Source organism: Fukomys damarensis, unplaced genomic scaffold (assembly GCF_012274545.1).
Source record: "Fukomys damarensis isolate Sample0158 unplaced genomic scaffold, DMR_v1.0_HiC HiC_scaffold_19, whole genome shotgun sequence".
Taxonomy (NCBI): Eukaryota; Metazoa; Chordata; class Mammalia; order Rodentia; family Bathyergidae; genus Fukomys; species Fukomys damarensis.
Genome location: NW_022900931.1, coordinates 34,823,252 through 34,842,660, shown reverse-complemented (window position 1 = coordinate 34,842,660; position 19,409 = coordinate 34,823,252). Strand labels below are relative to the sequence as shown.

At 39.7% G+C, this 19,409-nt stretch overlaps 1 protein-coding gene across 6 annotated transcripts in view; it reads left to right on the top strand.

The window, feature by feature from the left end:
- Mpp7 (membrane palmitoylated protein 7) overlaps positions 1-19,409 on the top strand; it is a 150,190-nt gene that overhangs the window by 57,981 nt on the left and 72,800 nt on the right. For all 6 annotated transcript variants that reach the window (XM_010614777.2, XM_033765652.1, XM_033765654.1 and 3 more), the window contains 2 exons: positions 12,175-12,252; positions 14,697-14,777. In XM_010614777.2, coding sequence (XP_010613079.1) covers positions 12,175-12,252; positions 14,697-14,777 — 159 coding nt within the window. The remainder of the gene's footprint in view (positions 1-12,174; positions 12,253-14,696; positions 14,778-19,409) is intronic.

Sequence of the window (19,409 nt, the reverse complement as noted above, 5' to 3'; positions counted from 1 at the left end):
TTTTTTTTTTTTTTTTTTTTTTTTTTTTTTATATCTGGGATCGAACTCAGGACCTTGTGCTTGTGGGACAGGTGGCTGCACCACCGAACTAAATCCCCAGCACCTCCTTCCCTGTTTTTGATAAGACAGTGTGTTAGTTACTTTTTTCTCATTACTGAGACAAAAATACCCAAAACTCAAAGTAAAGGAGAAGGGGTTTATTTGGCTCACAGTTTGTAGAGGTTTCAGTCCATAATCAGCTGGCTCCAAGGTGGGGTGCAGAGGGGCAACCGTTGGTTCATGGCGGTGGAAGACACCAAAAACAGCAAAGGACCTCATGGCAGAGGGGCATTGCAAAGGCGAAACAGTTCATGGCACCCACACGGTAGCAAAAGCAAGAAGGGACCTTGTGCCTCTTTTACTCAGACCACTGGGATTACGGCAGTGCCAAACCAGTCACTTAGGTATAGTGGATTAGTAATCATACCTTCCAGATTCGTCCACCTCGGAGAAGGCCCCACCTATGACTGCATGAGGCTTTAGAGGACATCAAGACACAAGCAGGCAGTTTTCTTCCTTTAGCTACACACACACTGCGTACTGGCAGGTGGCAGACTGAGATGATGAGGAGAGTTGATAGTTACCTTTGGTCCATTGCTGAAGTTCTAGAGCAGTGTATTTTTCTAGTTGAAAGCTTTCCTCAAAATATGGGGTGTAATTTTTCCCCTAGCTTTGGATGCTAGTTATCAGTCTGGGTGCAAGAAGAACAGTTTGCACTTAGCATCCTCTTAGGTACAATTCCCAAAGCATTAGCAGCCTCCCAGCATTTCAGGATTCTTCTATTCATTCCTCACTAAGTACTAGCTTTAAGCTTTGAGCATCTATTTTCTGTGACGTATTGGGCTCTGAGCTAGGGATAAAGTGGTGAACTCTAGGGACATGTGCACAATCTATGAATTTCCTTACCTGTTTTCACAGGTGTAAGTCAGTAAACAATAAAAATACAAGTAGAGAGTCTGCTAAAGGGTAAAAAAACAAAAAACAAAAGGAGCTCTTGGAACTCATGATGGGAGAGGACTGATTTTGATTGGCTAGGGCTGCTGGGGCATTGTCTTTGTTTAAGGGACTTTGAAGCTGAGACCTAGAATGACTCACTGGCTTGCAGACAGAGAGGCCCTGGGGTAGGAGAGGCTCATGCTCTTGAGGGCCCAGTATTGGGCCCATGTGACTGGGCCCATGTGACTGGAGGGGGTGGATCGGCTTGGGGCAGAGTACTGCAGGGACTGGGTCATGCAGGCGGGCCCCTGAGCTAGCTTGACCTTCTAGGTTTGTTGCTGAGCACATCCCCAGTTTCAGTGCAGTGGCAAGCTTTCAAAAGGCTTAAATACAGAAGTGACAAGCCATTTGTGATTGCAGGGTGTTTCCACTATGAGTGAGGCCTGGTTCCTGTCCAGTACACATCTTCCACATGGTCATGTTGGAATGCATGCCAGGCCCTAACCAGATACTAGCTCATCTCAGGGTTATGTCTCCTCACCAGTTTCAGCCGAATTTGGGGATGTGGGCAAAGGGCATTTCAGTTCCCACAGGGATAGGATAGTGAACGCAGTGGTAGCTACCTTTCTTTGGTCTGTGAAGTCATTCTGTTGGTTACTCTTTTTTTTTTCTATGTATCTCTCCATCTGGCTGTGATACTTTTTCCTGTGTGAGGATCTCATGCTTCTCACCAGCAGCAGTACTTTCTTCTAGGGGTTGAGAGTGACAGGAGCAGTGAGTGCTTAGGACAGATCCTATTTGCCCTATTAATAAATACCTAGATCTAGATTTTTCATCATGAGCCTTATTCAGCCTGCAAACCTCACTGTGATTTTTCTCAGTTTAATCCTGTACCTTCTCCATCATTTGTGGTCGAAATTAATTTCTGCCTTTTCTGTGTCCACCCAGATAATCTTCCCTCAACTCTGCCGCCACTGCCCTTGTTCTAGGCCTCTGCTCCTTTTCTTTCACTGCCTTTGAATAAGTGTCGAGGGAGCTGGCATTTACTTTAGTGTCCCTTAGGAATGTATGTTCTCCACTTGAGCATAGATGGTGCCGTCTGCATTTTGGGTTCTGTTTTGTTGTGTTTTGAGCCAGGATCTCACTGTGTAGCCCAGCTGGCCTCTAACTCAGTGGTCTTCTTGCATCAGCCTCCTGAGAGCTGGATGACATGTTTGCGACACCACACCTGGCTGTGCTTTGATTTTAATCTTTAGATCTTGGTTGCATCTTGCATATGTGAGGTATGAGTGGAGGGTGGTGGGATAATTGTGACTACAGCAAAGTACCATTTATTAAGTGGTTCCATTACTTTTCACAATAACCCTTACGTAGTAGGTATTATTGTCATCCTGCTCTAAATAGGAGATAACTAAAACTGAAAGTGGTATGAACTCAACCCGCTACATCCTCCTTGTCCCTTCCCCCATGTGGACAACAGAGAATTCCCTGAAATAGAACGGACCTGTCTTCTTGTCTGGGGTCCTCAAGGACAGAGGCAGCTGGGATGAGCACAGTTTGAACAGCAGATGACAAGTGGCACTGGTGCAACCTAAAGGACATGCAGATGGCCTTAGTCTGTCTGACCACTAAGAAAAAGAAAGGATAGGTGTGGTGGTACAGGCCTGGATTCCCAGCACTGTAGGTGGCTGAGGCGGGAGGATTACAAGTTTGAGTCCAATCTGGGCAGTTAGGCCACTTAGGGAGATCCTGTCTCAATATAAAAAAATAAGAAATGGCTGGTGATATAACTTAGCGCAGAGGATTCAAAATCTCCTTCACTGAGAAAAGAAAGGAAAGAGAAGGGAATGGAAGAAAAGAGAGAATTTAGAAAGGAGAGGAAAGCCAGAGGAGCCCCCGGAAGGAACCAACATGGCACTGTCCTCTTCACTGGGTTTCTGTTTCCAATCTAATCCCCCTCAACCCACTCCAGTCTGCTCAGGGAAAATGGAACCAGGCACAAATCAAGTGCTGTGTCTCCTCTTCCCTAACGGCTTATTGTATTTTCTCTTGGATAAGGTCCAAGCCTTTTACATGGATCATCTGTCTGCATGTTGGATTATTTTTCTAAAAAGTATGTGTAAACAACTTGCACAGTTTCCGGGAGATCGTGGAACCTGCTGAAAGCCACCCAACCACAAGAGGCTCTAGACAGATGCCTTGCCACCAGTTAAGACAGTTCATTTCCAGGTTTTGTTACCAAAATATGCATATTTGTTAAAACATGAACTACAAATACATGTACAACATAATCACTGGGTATAGTGTGTCAGAGCCTGTCCAGGCTGCAGGTTCCATGGCGTCATTTGCAGTCAGCCACTGCCACCCCAACACAAAATCCACCAGTTTCTAGTTCTTCCACGAAGACTGAAATACAGATTTTTTAAAAAATGGCAAATCCGATCATTACAATATGAATGGAGTAAAAGATGTATGTACGAATAATGGGTTGTTTTACAATGAAACAGGCTATCTACTTCTGTTGTTGAACTGCTAGGACTGTTACCAAATAGACCATGGCTGCTTTCTTTCTCTACTCTGCAGAGAATGTTCTGAGGAGTGATTTCAATACAAGTACTACATTTTCAACCAACATGAAAAAGTGGGTGACTTACTGTTTTTTAATAATTTAACTTAAACCTAAAAACTGTTTCTTGGTGTATATTTTGCAAGACTTTATAGGCACGTCCCTTGTAAGAATGACTCACCTGTTTGAATAATAGAGATGTTGCCAGTACCCTGGTTTGAGTTGAAGGCGGAGCACCAGCTGCTCACCATGATTTCCTATAGAAGGCTTTACTGCTGTTATTGTTTACTTCTAGCTGTGTGATTGGAAAGGTACAGCCTCACAGCTTTGCCTGTAACTGTGCTGGGGAACACAAATGCATTCATAAACTCCATGTAGTACAGAAGGCCAAAGGACAGAAGCACGATAAAGATCTATGCTGTAACTTAAAAGAATAATTTCAAGTTAAATGAACTATTGTTTTCAACTTAAAAATGCACTGGGCTGGTGGAGATGTGTCACAGCGGTGAGTGCTTTCCCAGCATATACAAGGCCTGGAGTTCTCTCCCCAGCATGTGCGTGTGTGTGCACATGCACGTGTACATATGCATATCACACACACACACACACACACACACACACACACACACAACATTAAAATCAAATACTAATATCCACCAAAATGAATCTCACAAGCCAAATAAGCATAAATTGAAAGCTCAAAAAACTCATGTTTTTACCAGTATTAGAGAAAGTACAGATTTTCAGCCATGTCTAAGTTGTTTAAAGCTGGGTGTGTTGGTGCATTGTCTCAGTGTAGCCAGGGAGATGCAAGTTCGAGACTGTCCTGGGCAACCCAGTGAGGTGCTGCCCCTTCAACAAAAAAAATTTAACAGCCCAGGACCATAGTTCAGTGGTAGAGCACCTACCAGTTCAATGCCCAGTACTATTAAAATTTATTTTTAATGAAAATGGAGCATTATTCTACAACAAAGTTCCTCTGTAGCTATTAGCAAAACCAGTAATCATACATGCAATTTCTTAGAACTGGCAAAGGTTTTTTAAATGCTTTGTTAAGATTTAAAGAAAGTAAGGGAAATCCTCTTGTTTCAGAAATCAGAGGTAAACCATATTCTGCTCTGGTAGCTGCTGAAGCTTGTGTTGTAAGGACTGGGCTGGAGGGGGGTGTCCTTCTCCTAAGATGTAAGTGAAGTAAAGGAGAGAAATCGGTACCTAGGCACTCACATAAAATGGGTGCTTTTCTGTGGCTACTTTCTTCGGGAAATGACAAAGCAGCTGGTCTGTCTCTTCCTGGGACTAGATAGAAACAAACAAAATCTACTTTAAGAATTTGTGACCATGGAGTGGTTGGTCCATGGTGTGGGACTTGTGACTTCTATCTCTGCCAAGTACAGGAGTTCTGTACTGCGAAGTTAGAGTGACGTGGGACGTTGCACCTGCCTCATGAAGTACAAAAAATATTCCTGAAAAGTTATACCATCGACCCAGGACTCCTTTTTAGAAAGCCACACGGAGGATGTACTAACAGCCCTATTTACAAAATATTTGAGCTGCAACCAACAGGCATAGCAAGCAGCAAGGGTAATATCTAAGCCCTTGTATTATAGTCTTCTAGCCCGTAAATATATTTAAATAGAAGTATATCTTTAAAATGATATGTGATAAAAGAAGGTCTCAGTCATTAGAAGAAAAAGAAGACAGAAGTATTTGAAAATAGGCCATATTTGAGCCACAGGAATAAAAAGGGTACTCATTAAAAAGAAAAGAAAAGAAAAAAACCCAGAGATTAGACACAGCTGAAGAGAAAAAAGTGAGTTGGAAGATAGATTTGAAGAGAATTCCCAGAATGCAGACTGTGAGACCAGCACACACCAATTTGGTTTTCTCCAAAATGCTGGTGGTAGGCAGCAGACTGATCCTAGAAGCCATTAGGGAGGATAAAGGCCTAGCAAGCTTTGCCTGACTGGGTATCAAGTGTGTACAGAAAAGTGTTGGCTGAAAGAGACACATATATCAGTGAACAGAACAGAGAGCCCAGGTATAAACACTTGTGTGTGAGAGTTTTATATATTTTTGGTTTTTAAAAAATTTATTAATACTTATTTTTGCTTTATGTTTTGAGGCAGGGTCTTGCTATGTTGCTCAGACTGGCCTTGAACAGCTGGACTCCAGTGATTCTGCTGCGTCAGCCTTCAGTGTAGCTAGGACTACAGGCGCTCGCCACTGCACGCAGCCATGTTGAGAGTTTTAAATAGTATTAAAATTAGTAGAAAAGGGCTGGGGCTGTAGTTCTCTAGTAGAGTGCTTACTTGGCGTGTACAAGGCCCCAGGTTCAGTTCCCAGGATGAGCCCTCCACCCCAAAATGAAATGATTAAGAGGTGCTATTCTTTTGGAAGATAGAGCCTCTTGTGGATGTGAGGTAAGACTAGTGTACACAATTAAACTGTAATAATTTGAAGAAATCATAATAGCACTTAAGGCATTAGGATAGGGACTGTTAAGAAACAAAATGTACAACCATAAAGAAAAACTAGGTATGTTTGACTGCATTAAGATAACAACCTCTTTCCCAGGGTCGCAGTTATTTAAGATAGGATAAACAGTTGACAAATACTCCAAAAAAAAATGTAGAGGTTTAGGCACAAAAAAAGTAGAAGAAAAATGTCTTAAAATTTTAATTATATACGTTTGTGGGGTACAGTGCCATAATTACGCATGCACATGCAAATATATGCAAATCAGTATAGTTAATATTTCGCTGTCTGTAAACATCTTTTGGTTAATGTGCAATTATGTGTTTATGTGGTACAGTGTGATGTTTCAGGACAGTATGCAATGTGTGCCCACACGGTAATCCTTGGGGATATGCTAGATAGAAATGTCCCTCTCTTCCAGAAGGTATTTTGGAGACCCCAGTTCTTCCTGTGTGGTTGTTTTGCAGTCTCTTTGGGTCTAGTAGTTATCTCCATCTGGGTGGAGGGGAGGATGGGGTTTGGAGGAAGCATGCCATGTTTTAAAGGCCTTAGCCTCAATGTGGCATTGGAATTTACACCCAGTCTCATGCTAGAAAACTAAGCCTGTGACTGACCCAGCAACAGGAAGCAGCGGCGGGGTGGTACCGGAAGTGGACCCCGTGATGGGGTTGAGGTTCAGTTACTGTGGAAGCAGAAGATTCAGATTGGGAACGAGTGACTGTCCCTGCCTCACAACTATTAGAAGATAAGGCCTAGATTGGAGAAGATAGAGATTAAAACTGTGGTGTGGTTACATTTCATAGCCCTCTGATGGGCAGATAGTCTGACAGTACCACGTGTTACCAAAAGTGTGGAGAAGAGAAAATGCTCTGCACACCGTTGAGCGTCAGTCCCAAGGCAGGAGAACTCTAGTAATGTGATGTGCGGTATCAAGTGTAGAAACAGCTGCATTGTCCTTTGGTCACAGACTGGGTACATAAGTGCTGTTGATTATCGTGATAGCATTTTTCAGCTTAAAATGGGTCAACTAGAACTATCTGTACCTACCTAATTACAGTCAGTAAAAAATGCAATTTTCTGTAAAGTGCAATAAAACAATGCCCAATAAAATGAGACTATCTGCATATATGTGTTATTATCTCTTCCCTAGCTTACTTTTCTAAGTACAAAGATTAGAGTCCCTTATACTCTTATATTTTCAAATAGAAACTGGAAATCTTTTCCCTAAAATGGGAAATATTTTAGACATTATTTTATAAATGAGCAAGACTCAGAACAGTAGGCCCTATCTTTTATTTCCCCATAATTTGAATATCCCGAGTTAAGTTTTAGATAGGGTTGAGCTGTATGAAGAAAGAAGGAATGAATTAAGGTGAAAATAGAAAAATAGAGAAAAAAGGTGGTAAAATAATCTAAGGGATGATTCTTTGAAGATAATAGTAATAATATTAGTCTAATGAAGAGATGAAAAGAGAAATAGAGAAAGAACAGATATATGCTAAAGAAGAAATAGTAAGGGAGAAAAAAGTAGGTATCAGGAAAATCAGTAAGTTTTAAGAGATTCTTTTGCTTACGATTCAGATAAATAGTTTAAAATTCAGACTAAAAAAATTAAATGATTTTCTAGGAAATACTGCTTTTTGCAGAGGATAGAGGAGACAGAAAAATCTACTTCCACATTTTTGTTTGTTTGTTTGTTTTAGTACCAGGGATTGAACTCGGGTCCTTGTGCTTGCAAGGCAGGTGTCGGAACCATTGAGCTAAATCCCCGGCCTGGAGACAGAAAAATCTAAATGGAAAAATTACTATTAACAAGCTTTAAGAAATAAAATTGGATGATAAAGTACCTCTTTAAAGTGTATCAGAGGCAGTTATTTTTTCAGGGAAATACCTGCAAGTATTCCACGGAAGAGACATTCCACTGCTGTGGGGATGTTTTCAGAGCACATTAAAAGCTTTCATGATTTTAAAAATAATGAAAGGACTACAACTTTGGGTAAACCCAATGAAGGCAGAACTCAAAAGTAAATGTCAGTTTCAGTTGTGAAAATTGATATATAAATTCTAAAACTATAAGTCAGTGGAATTCCATTGTGCATTACAAGACTAACACAACAGTATATGTTGAAAGGATGGTGAAATTATTCATTCTTTTAAAAAATTCTTGATAGATTTAGAATGCATCTACAGCAGTGTGAAGTCAAAATTCATCTCATATTAAGGACAGGAGCAAAAAAGGTTGTGATCTCTTCAGTTTTATTGCCTTTTTTTTCTAAGAAAATCAGCTCAGAGAGAGAGATCAATGGTAGCAAATTGGAAAGGAGGGTGTGCACTTAGCACTGTTGCCTCTGCCCTGTTGCTTGCTTTGTTTTGGCATCAGTTATTTTTCTTGACAGCCAATGTTTCCTTTTGGAGAAAGATAAAATCATTGTTTCTTAAAAAGAGAGTCCCGCCATTCCTCTGGTGTTTTTACTATTTCTGTACAACATGCTTTGCGGCTTCCAGCTCTTCTTGGTTGCCACTGTCTCTTACAGACTTTCTTGTTTAATAGTCCGAGTTCACTTACCTCTACTTTCACGTTTTAAATGAAGGAAGTAGGTTGGTGCTAATTCCAGATTGGGTACTAGTGATACATAGGGTCCAGACTACTGAGAAGTTATTTTCAGTACTTGTTTCATACTTAGAAACCAGGAGAAGGATGGCGGCTTTCGTTTATTTGGCACAGTTCGGAGACCGTGGCGGTTTTCTGATGTCTCACACCTCTGTGCCTCAGTGAGAGCTTTAACACAGGTGGCCACTGTGGACTGCCTGCTGAGCTGGATTCATGCTTTGATTATAGAAGCTAACATTTTAAAAGCTCTACAATATGTAACTAAAATTATTGACATCCTAGTCTCTTGCTAAAGTTGAACATTGTCAGTAGGTATGTAAATGATGGTCATTATAGCTTTCTTATAAGAACTCATTGCACACAGAAACTATTTTTAATTTAACTGACCTTGTCTCATTGCAATGTTAATATAGCAAACAAATCCTTATGGACTGATACATCTGTACTGTTTAATAGAGCCTAATGTACAAAGATCTTGAAATGGCCTTCTTTCTAAATAGTATATTTTAAATTCTTCTGCATGTCCTTATTTTATGATTTTACTTTTGAGTAAGTATGTCTTTTCATCATATGAAATTAATTTAGCCAGAGTATCCTCATCTTGCCAGACATCCCTCTCCTTAACTCCCCTTCCCCACAACTCCCTGTCTTCCTATTGCTCTGGGAAGAAAAAGGAAGTACACTATTATGTGTGGTTGAAGCTACCGCAGAAAATATAGTTAAGTAAATGAGATTTTGAGGGTTAGGCTGTATCTTCTATTTAATGATGGATGCTAGTTGGCTCATTGATGACGAAGCCACCTCTTGGTTACACATCTGTCCACTGGATCCTATTTTTATTTATTTATTTTTGGTATATGTGCTGCTAAAGCAAGCACAATTTATCTATTTTTGGTACCAGGGAATCGAACTTGGGTCCTTGAGCTTGTGAGGCAGGCAGCAGCACCACTGAGCTAAATACCCAGCCCCTGTCCACTGGATTCTAAAATGTTGCCACTCAGGAAAATTTGCCAAATTCTATCAGAGTGAATTTTCCATGGATATAACAGTAAATTATAGAGCGTGTAATATGAAGCTGTCATGTTCTCCAACAGGAACGCTACTAGCCATATGTAAGTATTTCAATTTAAGTTAATTAAAATTACATGCAATTAGAAAGCCAGTTCCCCGAGTGTACTAACCACAGTGCCAGTGCTCAGAAGCAGCAAGTAGCAGTGTCCACACCTGGACAGGTGGCAGTGGGAGGTTTCAGAACGTTTTGCTAGACAGCCTTTGGGGATGGCTGTGAGTGTCGCCTCCTAGTTTTAAAATGATTGTCTTCCTTTGGTATTATAAATACTAATGAAGACTAGAATTTCTGTCAGTATTTTTAGAAGCAGTGACTAGCTCAGAATTTCTTCCTTTCTACCAACTTAATTTTTAAGATTATGTAGCAAAGTAATGCACATATGAGCGTGAGGTTGCCAGCGTTTTGAAATTTGAGGAAATTCTTGAGATTGTATGAAGTGCAGGGGTGGGCATGGAGAGGGCAGGATGTTCTCTTACTCAGTAAGGACCTAGACAAGATGATGAAGGGGAAACCATTTCCAAGAGGCATCCAGGAGAAGCCAAGTCAGTGGAGAAACGATGTGTTCATTTGAGACATGTAATTTTAGGTTGTAATTACTACGACAAATTAGGGCAAGTGGAAGCCATCAGAAAGCAAAGATGAAGAGGAGAGCTGCAGGGGAGCCCCCAATGCTACTCCAGCTGCCCACTTCTCTTGTCAGGTGCTTTGGTTCCCCACATGCAGTGCACATTCATGCAGCAGGGAGGAGGACCATGAGGAGCTCGGGAAGGTGAGCCTGGGGAGGCAGGAGAGCTGCTTCAGGGCTCTGGCGCTGGCCCACGTGGCAGGAGTCAGAAGCCCAGCTCTGACTTTGCTGCCTGTGGGAGTGGAGCAAGTTATTTCGCTCCTATGTATCTGCTTATTTGTAAAATGAGGCCATCTTGCTCCTACCCCTCTAGGGTTGGTAGGCTTCTTGTGGGCTAAGGAATGGAAGTATTAAATGCACTGAAGGCTATAGCGCTAGTGTTGCTGACATGTTACATAGGCGTCACAGTGCCAAATAGATACAAGCCTCTCTGTTATAGCCAAGGAGCATATGTGTAAACAAGTGATTGCAGTAAGGCTGGATGAGTGTTACTACAGGAGAAGTCGGTGTTCTATGAGCTTATATGTTGAGGTGATGGAATTTTTGATATTTAAACAAAATTAATTTAGCTTTTAGTATGTCTGGGTTTTATTTCAAGTCATACTTTAATAGCTTCATAGATATAATCTTATTCTTTTTAAAGTTTGTATTCCTTAAATTTTGTTTATTACCTTGTTATGATAAACGTTTAAAGATTCCAAGATAGTAAGTAAAAATGTTGCCCTGACTATCCTGGTAATATTACAGCTGTTCATATTCTTTCCCCGTTGTTTTACATTTTGTACCAGGTTGCCAAAAAAGTACTAGAATCCTCTGTTAGCAACAGGATCTGGCTTATCAAAATAAAATCTGTCTTCCAGACTTTCACAGGAAAGTTTGGTTAGCTTTGAGTATAATTAAAGAATGCATTATTGGATACCTATTAAAACAGGAAATGTGAGGTGGAACTGTTTCATATGTAGTGAAGGACCGCTCTCTTCAGCTCCACGTAAGAAGAGGCTAAACTGAAGTGTAAGATACTAAGGACACCCATGTAACAGTGAAGTGGGTTAGACCTAAGTACAGACAGATCTGCGTTTCTCAAAGTGTCTTTCACTTCTTAACATACTATGAGACTTTTTTAAGGTGCTCAGTTTGCCTTATACTACATTAAATTAGATTCTCACCTTTGTGTTTCTTGGATCAAAATGGAAAATGAAATACCAGCTTGTTATTTATTTATTAATGCATCTTGTTTTACACTATGGAATATGCTTTTATTTAAGCAAACATAGTTGTGAGAAATGTCTGTAGTTATGAGGAATCCCTTTGTTTCTTTGCAGTGTGACCTGGGGGGGCGGTTAGCAGTTGGGAGAAAGCTGGTCAGGGGTCCTGGGAGGAGTGCTGTGGGCTTGGTCTTCCCGGGCCTGACCTCAGGTGTGCCGGGCCATCTCCACCCCCCTGAGGTACTGTCTTTGACCGGCCAGGTCGTGGCCTCCGGCTTGGTGCTTCACTCTCTTTGTAGTTTATATTCTTAGTAAGAATAGACTGGAACTGGTCCTTGATGTATCGAAGTGATGTATTTTAGAAATTACGGATTTCAGAAACCTTACATGCTTATTCAGAAGGAAAAACAGAGTAGTTTTTATGAGCTTTCTATTTGATAAATGTGACTTTTCCACTTGACTCCACATTGTGAACACTGGACAGAGTGATGGATGAGTCGTACCTGTGTGCCGTCTGTAGGTTTATTAAACACGACGTTAGATAAGCTCAAGGGCTCGGGATTCTGTTTGCAGTTATGAAAATAGGTACTTCGCGCTAGGCGATTGTTTGCTCATAGGTGAGCTCACTTTCCTTTGGTTTTCTCCCAGATTCATGAGATACTCCACTCCTATGAGAAGCAGAGTCCAGTGCCCATTCTGCATGGCGCGGCCGCCCTGGCCGATGACGTAAGTGTGCCTTTCTGAGCTCCAGGGACGTGTCTGCTACAGACCTGGCCAGGGCCAAACCCATCCCGGCGCAGATGTGTGTGATCCTCTGTGTGAAAACCAGAAGAAGTTGCAGATGTTTCCAAAAGCCCTGTCATCACCGAGCTTATGCTGATATAATGTTGATTTTCATTCCCTTTCCTGTTCTGAAGATTGTGCATGTAGCTGTGCTCATGTTCTGCCTTGGTAACTACGTCATAGAAATTGTAGGCTTCAGACTGTGTGGAGAAAGAATCTGTCAGGCATTAGTTTTCTGAGAAAGTCACAGACAAGGGGAATGCTTGAGAGAAATAAAGACAAATGAGATAAGTTATATTGCTGACAGTGCTAAAAAATGACAGCTACCCGGAAAGGAGTGAGGTATATGACATATATAAAAAGACAGGATTGTATTTAAAATGGATTATAAAGCATAGCAATGATTTATGGATATTAGACCTTTCCAAATTGCCTTCATAACAAAAAAATAAATTTCAGAAGCAGTTGGCATTGATGGAGTACTTAATTTCCTGCAGCTACAATTTTATTTTGAGCCTGGGGGAGGGGACCTCACTTGCTGATGCCCACTGCTGGCTTTTAGACTCAGATGAATTGAACACACCTGGATAAACCGTGAAGGAAACTCAGTGAGGCGAGTGGCGTGCCTAGTGTGTGACAGTGGTGGCTGGTAGCTTACTTGTTGCTTTACAATATTTTTGCTTCTGTACAGTTTTGCAAACTGTAATTCTGTTTATTAAAATTTCAGGGTCATCATATACTGAGAAAAAGATTGGCCATTTTCAGGAGTTGATTTTTTTTTCTTTGATAGGCTTTTATATTCTAATTTATAAATGAAAGCACATGTAGTAGACATCTAAGTTGTATGCTGTTTGCTTAGTCCTCAGATGTTTTCCTTTCTGCATTTATCTACAGACATATATATGTCTGTATATTCACTATATATGTTTAACTTGGAAGTTTGCTTCTGAATTGTAGAACCAAAACTTTTGAGACGAAGGAGAATTAAGGTGTAAATATAGTTGTCTTAATAAACAGCCTTAGAAACCAGTTTTAAAACACTATTGAGCATTTTGGGAAACTGTTAGTAGAAACCAGTGTTATTGAGCCCTAAGTAGAATATAAAATTGCTCTTTTTAAAGATTAGCATCTAAGGGTTGAGGTGTGGCTCTGTGGTAGAGCCCTTGTCCAGTGTGGATTTAATCCTCAGCACTGCAAAAGTAACAAACTCATTAATACATGAAAAATTAGAATCTGCTCCATAAACAGGGTAAGCCTGTTTTCTAATTCATCAGAGCAATGTATTTAAATTCTGTAAAAATACTGCATTGAAAAAGTAAAAGCAACTTTATAGTGCAATTAATAAATCAGTCAGTTTTCTCTGATTCTACTTTCTGTGTATTATCATCCTCTGTCATTATTTTTAGCATAAGAGTAACAACAGAGGCAAATGGAAATTTTAGCACTGCTTTAGGAAGGGTTTTAAAAAATACAGAGATGATTTGAACTATATACAGTATATTTTATAATGTTAATTTTTTTACTATTTGAGTCTTGTTTTTTCTTAAAAATTATATGATCCTTCCTATAGCCTAAAATTGATGGAAATTTTCATAGGAAGATCTTTTGAAGTTTCATTTTATTTTTAATTGGCAGATGATAAACGCACTTATTTATGAGATGCATTGTGATATGCTTATTTGCCGCCTGAGACATATATTGTTTTTTCATGGTGAGAACATTCAAAACCTCTTAATGGAGGACATGAGGCAGTTTCTGTTCCAATCCTGTCTTTAGATGGATGGAACCAGCCAGGGGGAATTTTTGATGATCACAGTGGAGTACAGTGAGAAGTTGAGTTACCTGACTATTAGAGGTTTCTGATTCACTGGGTTTATATTTAACAGACTTCTTAGTCTGTATAGGTAAACACAATAAAAGTTTCAGGTCATTTACTCTATTAGGAGAATTCCAGTTTTTTTTTTTTTTGCCCCAGCTCTAAACAGCCCAGCTACTGTGTGCTTTTGGAAACCCTGTGGATTTTACCACCTCATTCAGGCCCCCGCTCCTGTCAGAGCTAAATCCAGTCCTTTCTACAAATGGTCTTTTGTCTGAGTACAAAGGCCCTTCACGAAGATGAAGGGCTGGGACTTGCCCTCCTTGCAGTCAGTCAGAAAGTGATGTGGCTGATGTGATCACCCGAATTGTACTCAGCTGAGAACCGGGCTTGACTCTAGTCTGCCAAGGGCCTGGAAAGAAGAGCTGTGACTGATGGTCTCCTTCTCTCATGCTGACTCCCTAAACCCTGGAAAGCCATAGCCTTGAGCAGAGCAGATTCTCAATTTTGACACTGAAACCCCATGGTGCTCTTGCTAAACTTACTTGTGTCAATGTTCTCTCCCTTGCAGCTGGCCGAAGAGCTTCAGAACAAGCCGTTAAACACTGAGATCAGAGAGCTGCTGAAACTGCTGTCAAAACCCAACGTGAAGGTGAGGACGTTTTACGCCTGCAATGCCTTCTAAAAGAACCACTTTCTGAGCCTTCAGATGAATTGTCTCAAGCATCAGTTTTCAAGTAAATGTGTTTTCAAGAGTATACAATACTTTAATAGCCTAAATCCTATTAGGGAAAAAAATTGAGCTTTTAAAATTTATAAAGTTGTCACAAACTATAGAGTACTTTGAGAAGCTCAGAATTTAACTGGGCAAATACAATGCAGCTTCAAGGTTATTTTCCTTTTTGGTGAAGTTATAGAGAACCTACTAGTGATATTGTTTAGGTTCCTCCTGTGTGGTCAGTTAATGGTATTGCAGCGTATTTGATAAATGTGTCTGTTTCTCTGAAGTATTCTTTCAGCATTTCTCTTCCTTCTCTGCCTTCCATTTCCCCATTTCTGTCTCTCTACCAAGTCATGTTTCAAAATACTGTATCTTTTTCCAGAACAGAACAGGTTTCCACTGTAAAGCACCTGTAAAATATATTGTAGTTCTTTCCTGCCCACTTCTTTCTAAGTTTATTACTCATTTTTCCTCCGAATGGGATTTTTCCTTCTCTTATTCTGATAATCACTAATGCATAAAGTCCTATCCTGTCTGTACATTTTGTCCTTGACATCACTGCACCTGTGTATGAAACATTGTTCCATAAGGCAAAACTGCATATGAATTCCATAATTAAATGATCAGTTACCTTTTGATGATTATCAGGAAGTGTATATACTGTTGAATAAAAATTTTTGCCTATGTGCAAACTGGCTTCCATGTTCTTGGATATCCTTTGAAATCATGCTATCTAGATTTGAAATTTATGTTCAATAAAAGAAAGATAGTATTAAAGGTGAAGTAAACCTTTGCATGGACTACATCTGCCCTCTCTAATATAAGTATACAAATATATTTCTATAGAGGATAAATGAACTATGAGTAATAATGCAGGAGTAATTGGTTTGAAATGGTTAAGGAGGTTGATTAAAGCTCTTTGTCAGACTAGAGCAGAAAAGTTGCTTGGTATTATTAAAGACCACTATGCGCAAAGATTGGGAGGTCCAAAGAGGAGATCCATAGCTCAAGAGCACTCTCAGTATTTCTTCATTTGGTCTTAGACTTCATACAAGAAATTGGTATCAACCAGAGCAGGATGAGGTGAGGTAGGAGAAGCTTGTTAAATACTTAAATATTAGAAATTAAAGAGGAGTGTAAAATAATTTTGGTATTTTACTCAAACATGTTTAAAATGGAATAGCTGGTAAAAAAGATTATACTGGATGGAAGCTGGTATTTGCTTCAAGAGGGAGGCATGAGTTAGAAGATGTCATGAAGATCCACTCGATAAAATTTCATAATAATTGCTTACATTTCATTTTGTGGAAAATATTTTATATGGAATTTATACAGCAGTGTGATTAAAAATGGTTGAGAAGTCACCATATATTTGAGAAGTTTGTGCAGAAACTGGGCGAGATTCCAGACACATGATGTTTCAGTTAACTGTGCCAATCCATAGTGAGGCAGTCGGTCCTGAGAACAAAGTACACTTCTTTCACTTTTGATCGCAGATTTAACATTGCTTTCCCTAAACTCATTTGTATTAACTGCTGTCGGGTTGGATGTCACTTCTATAGGCAATTCCTTTAAAAAGTTCAGGACCAGAATAAATTCTGGAGCATTCCAGAATATAACCAGTCAGTTCTTACTGTCCTGGGAATAAACTGAAATACTCTCCCCACCATTTGTAAGCAGAATCAGGGTGTGGTAGAATACAACGTGCTCTGTTACACATGATCTGTTAGCTGAACTAATAGTTGAATATGAAAAGTCTTAATTTGGGTGTGTTACTTTGTACATCTGTAATTATTAGTGACCTGCTCTGTTTCCGACCTGGGCCTGTTCACCCCTCCTTAGGCAACCTGATGTGGTCCCCCGCTCCCAGGAGGTCACCATATTGATGCCGAACTTAGTGCGGACACCTGATCAGCATAGCGTACTGCAGCCCAGAACTCCTGGACTCAAGCGATCCTCCCACCTCAGCCTCCAAGTAGCTGGGATTACAGGCGCGCGCCACCATGCCCAGCTGTAATTATTAGTGAACAAAGGAAATTATTTACTTATACTGCTGTTCTGTTTTAAATATTTAATTTATAGTCCTGAAACGAAAGCTGAGATGCACCACAAAGTGAGATGTCTGGTTTTTTAGCAGTCAGAGACACAACCAAATATGCAGCTGCTATAGGAAGTACATGTATTCCACAGGTCTTCAGTGCTTTTTAAAAATTTATGTAACTTTTCCTTGGTAATTTGTATATGTTAACACAGACAGATCATTCATTCATTCTTAGATATTTATTTGATGCTTGCTATGTGGCTGGCCCTTTGGATACAACTTGTAGAAGATTGATTAATGAAGGTGGGAGGAGAAATATTAGGTAAGAAAAGGGAACATGTGGAAATACAGAATGTACAGGAATCGTCCAAATCCAAACTTGGGCCAGGGCAGAGGTGTTGTTGAAGAAAAGCACTGTTCAGAGGACCGGAAGGTTGAGTCGGAGGTAACCAGAGGGGGCAGAGGAGTTGGGGGTGGGATGTGAGAAACAAGTATTTTAGGTCGAGTACAAACCTGTGAAGTTTGAGAATGCAAAGCAAGTTTTGCACAGCTGGACAGAGCCTTGTTAAAAAGAGAGGATAAGAGTTTAGAGCTGGACAGTTGAGCCTTGTGAGGAGGGCTTGGCCAGCACAGGCCGGACTGGGCCTACGGTCCCAGCCTTTTTATCAACAGCCTTTCTGTTACAGTTGTTTCCTATCTGTGATGAAGCCTGTGACCACCTTAATTGTGAGCATATTAAAAAGTTTGGATTTTGTCCTAAGTGCAGTGAAAAACCATGAAAAGGATTTAAATGAGGAAGTGACACAATCGCTGCATGTGTAGGATGCAGAGTGGATTTTGAGGTGGGTGGTGGGAATGGAAAGCCGTGTGAGGTCAGCCAGGCAGGGCTGGGAAGAATTCAGGCGGTCACCATGGTAGCCCTGGTGAAGGCAACAGTTTGAATTGCTTGAAGGGGTAACTTTACCACTCAGTGTTAGAATAACTGGTTAGTTATCTGGGAAAAAATGAGAAAAATCCCTACTAGACTTAATTCCAAATAGATTAAAGGGTTATGTGTAAAATATTGAACCATAAAAATATTACTGGGGCTCAGTAATAAAGCACTTGCCTAACACATGAGGTCTTAAATTCTAGCATTACAAGAAGAAAAAGATATATGTTAGCAAAAACTTGATAATTATTTCATCATGAGATAAGAGACATATTCATAAATACAGGGACAGACAAACCGAAATGCAGTAGTGCAAACACATACACACACACACACAAAGAAAAGTTTTTTTTAAACCATGAAGGAATTTAGAAGGAAAATTATGCAAATGATTTATTATATTTGTCTTTAGTAAGAGAGGAAGTTTATTGCTTTTACTTTTTTTTTTCTTTTTATTGAGTTTATTGGTACAATCTAGGAATACAATACAGTTACATTCATTATTGGGATCCTGTACCTTTACATAATAGGTCTTGATTCTCGTTTTTTCCCCTTGTCCCTGCCCTCCCTTCACCTTCTCCTCCCCTCCCCAGTTACAAACACTTTATTTCCATTTTTTCAATTTCATATTTTTTTCCTCTCTCTTATTACCTTTCCCCCACCCTACCCACTTTCCCTACACCTTTAGCCCTTTACTTCCTATTTCACATTATTAATTATCTCATTAGGATCCTGTGTACTATTATAGTTTTTCACACCAGAGAAACTATTTGGTATTTCAGTTAAAGAAATCTCTGTATGAACATTAAAAATAGGGAATCCTAAAATAAAACTAAAAAGGAAAGTAAAAAAGAAAAGGCAATGATGTAAGATTAAAATAATCCTTAATTCTTAAGATGAAAATGGTCCCTTAACATATTTAAATTGCTTCTTGCTCTTGTAGTCTTAATTTATTCTTTTTTTCATTATTTAGAGAATACTTTATTAGTTTCTGTAATCAAACCCACGTAGATATGACCTTACATATTTAATACAGTGCATTACCCCTGTACAAATGGGAAAAAAATTAAAAAAATTAACATTTCTAGAGCAATGTGGCTGTCCATTTCTGTACAATGCCAACTCAACACAGTGAATTGGGATAGCTTTTTCCAAAGTTGACAGCACTGTTAAAGTTTCCAAAATTCAAATTTTATATATATATGTGTGTGTGTGTGTATATATATATATATATATACAAAGACCAATAATAGCGGTATGTTATGCATCAAGAGCAGCAACAGCTTTTCCAGGTTCTTCAGTCATCTGAACAAAATTATAGACATTCAGCACATTGCATTAAAAAAAAAAGCAACAACAAAAAAACAAAGAAAAGAATAATATCCAGAGAACAGCAAAGTTCTGTTGCTGTTGTGGTACCTGGCACCATTTTTTTTTATTAGCATCTTATCATCATCTGTAAAGAGAACATTCTAGAGTAATATCATTAAAAATAGCTCTGATAAAGCATGGTCACTACTACATATCATAAAGCAGGTACAAGATATTTTACATTCACAGAGGTATGATACAGTACCGTCCTACATCAGTA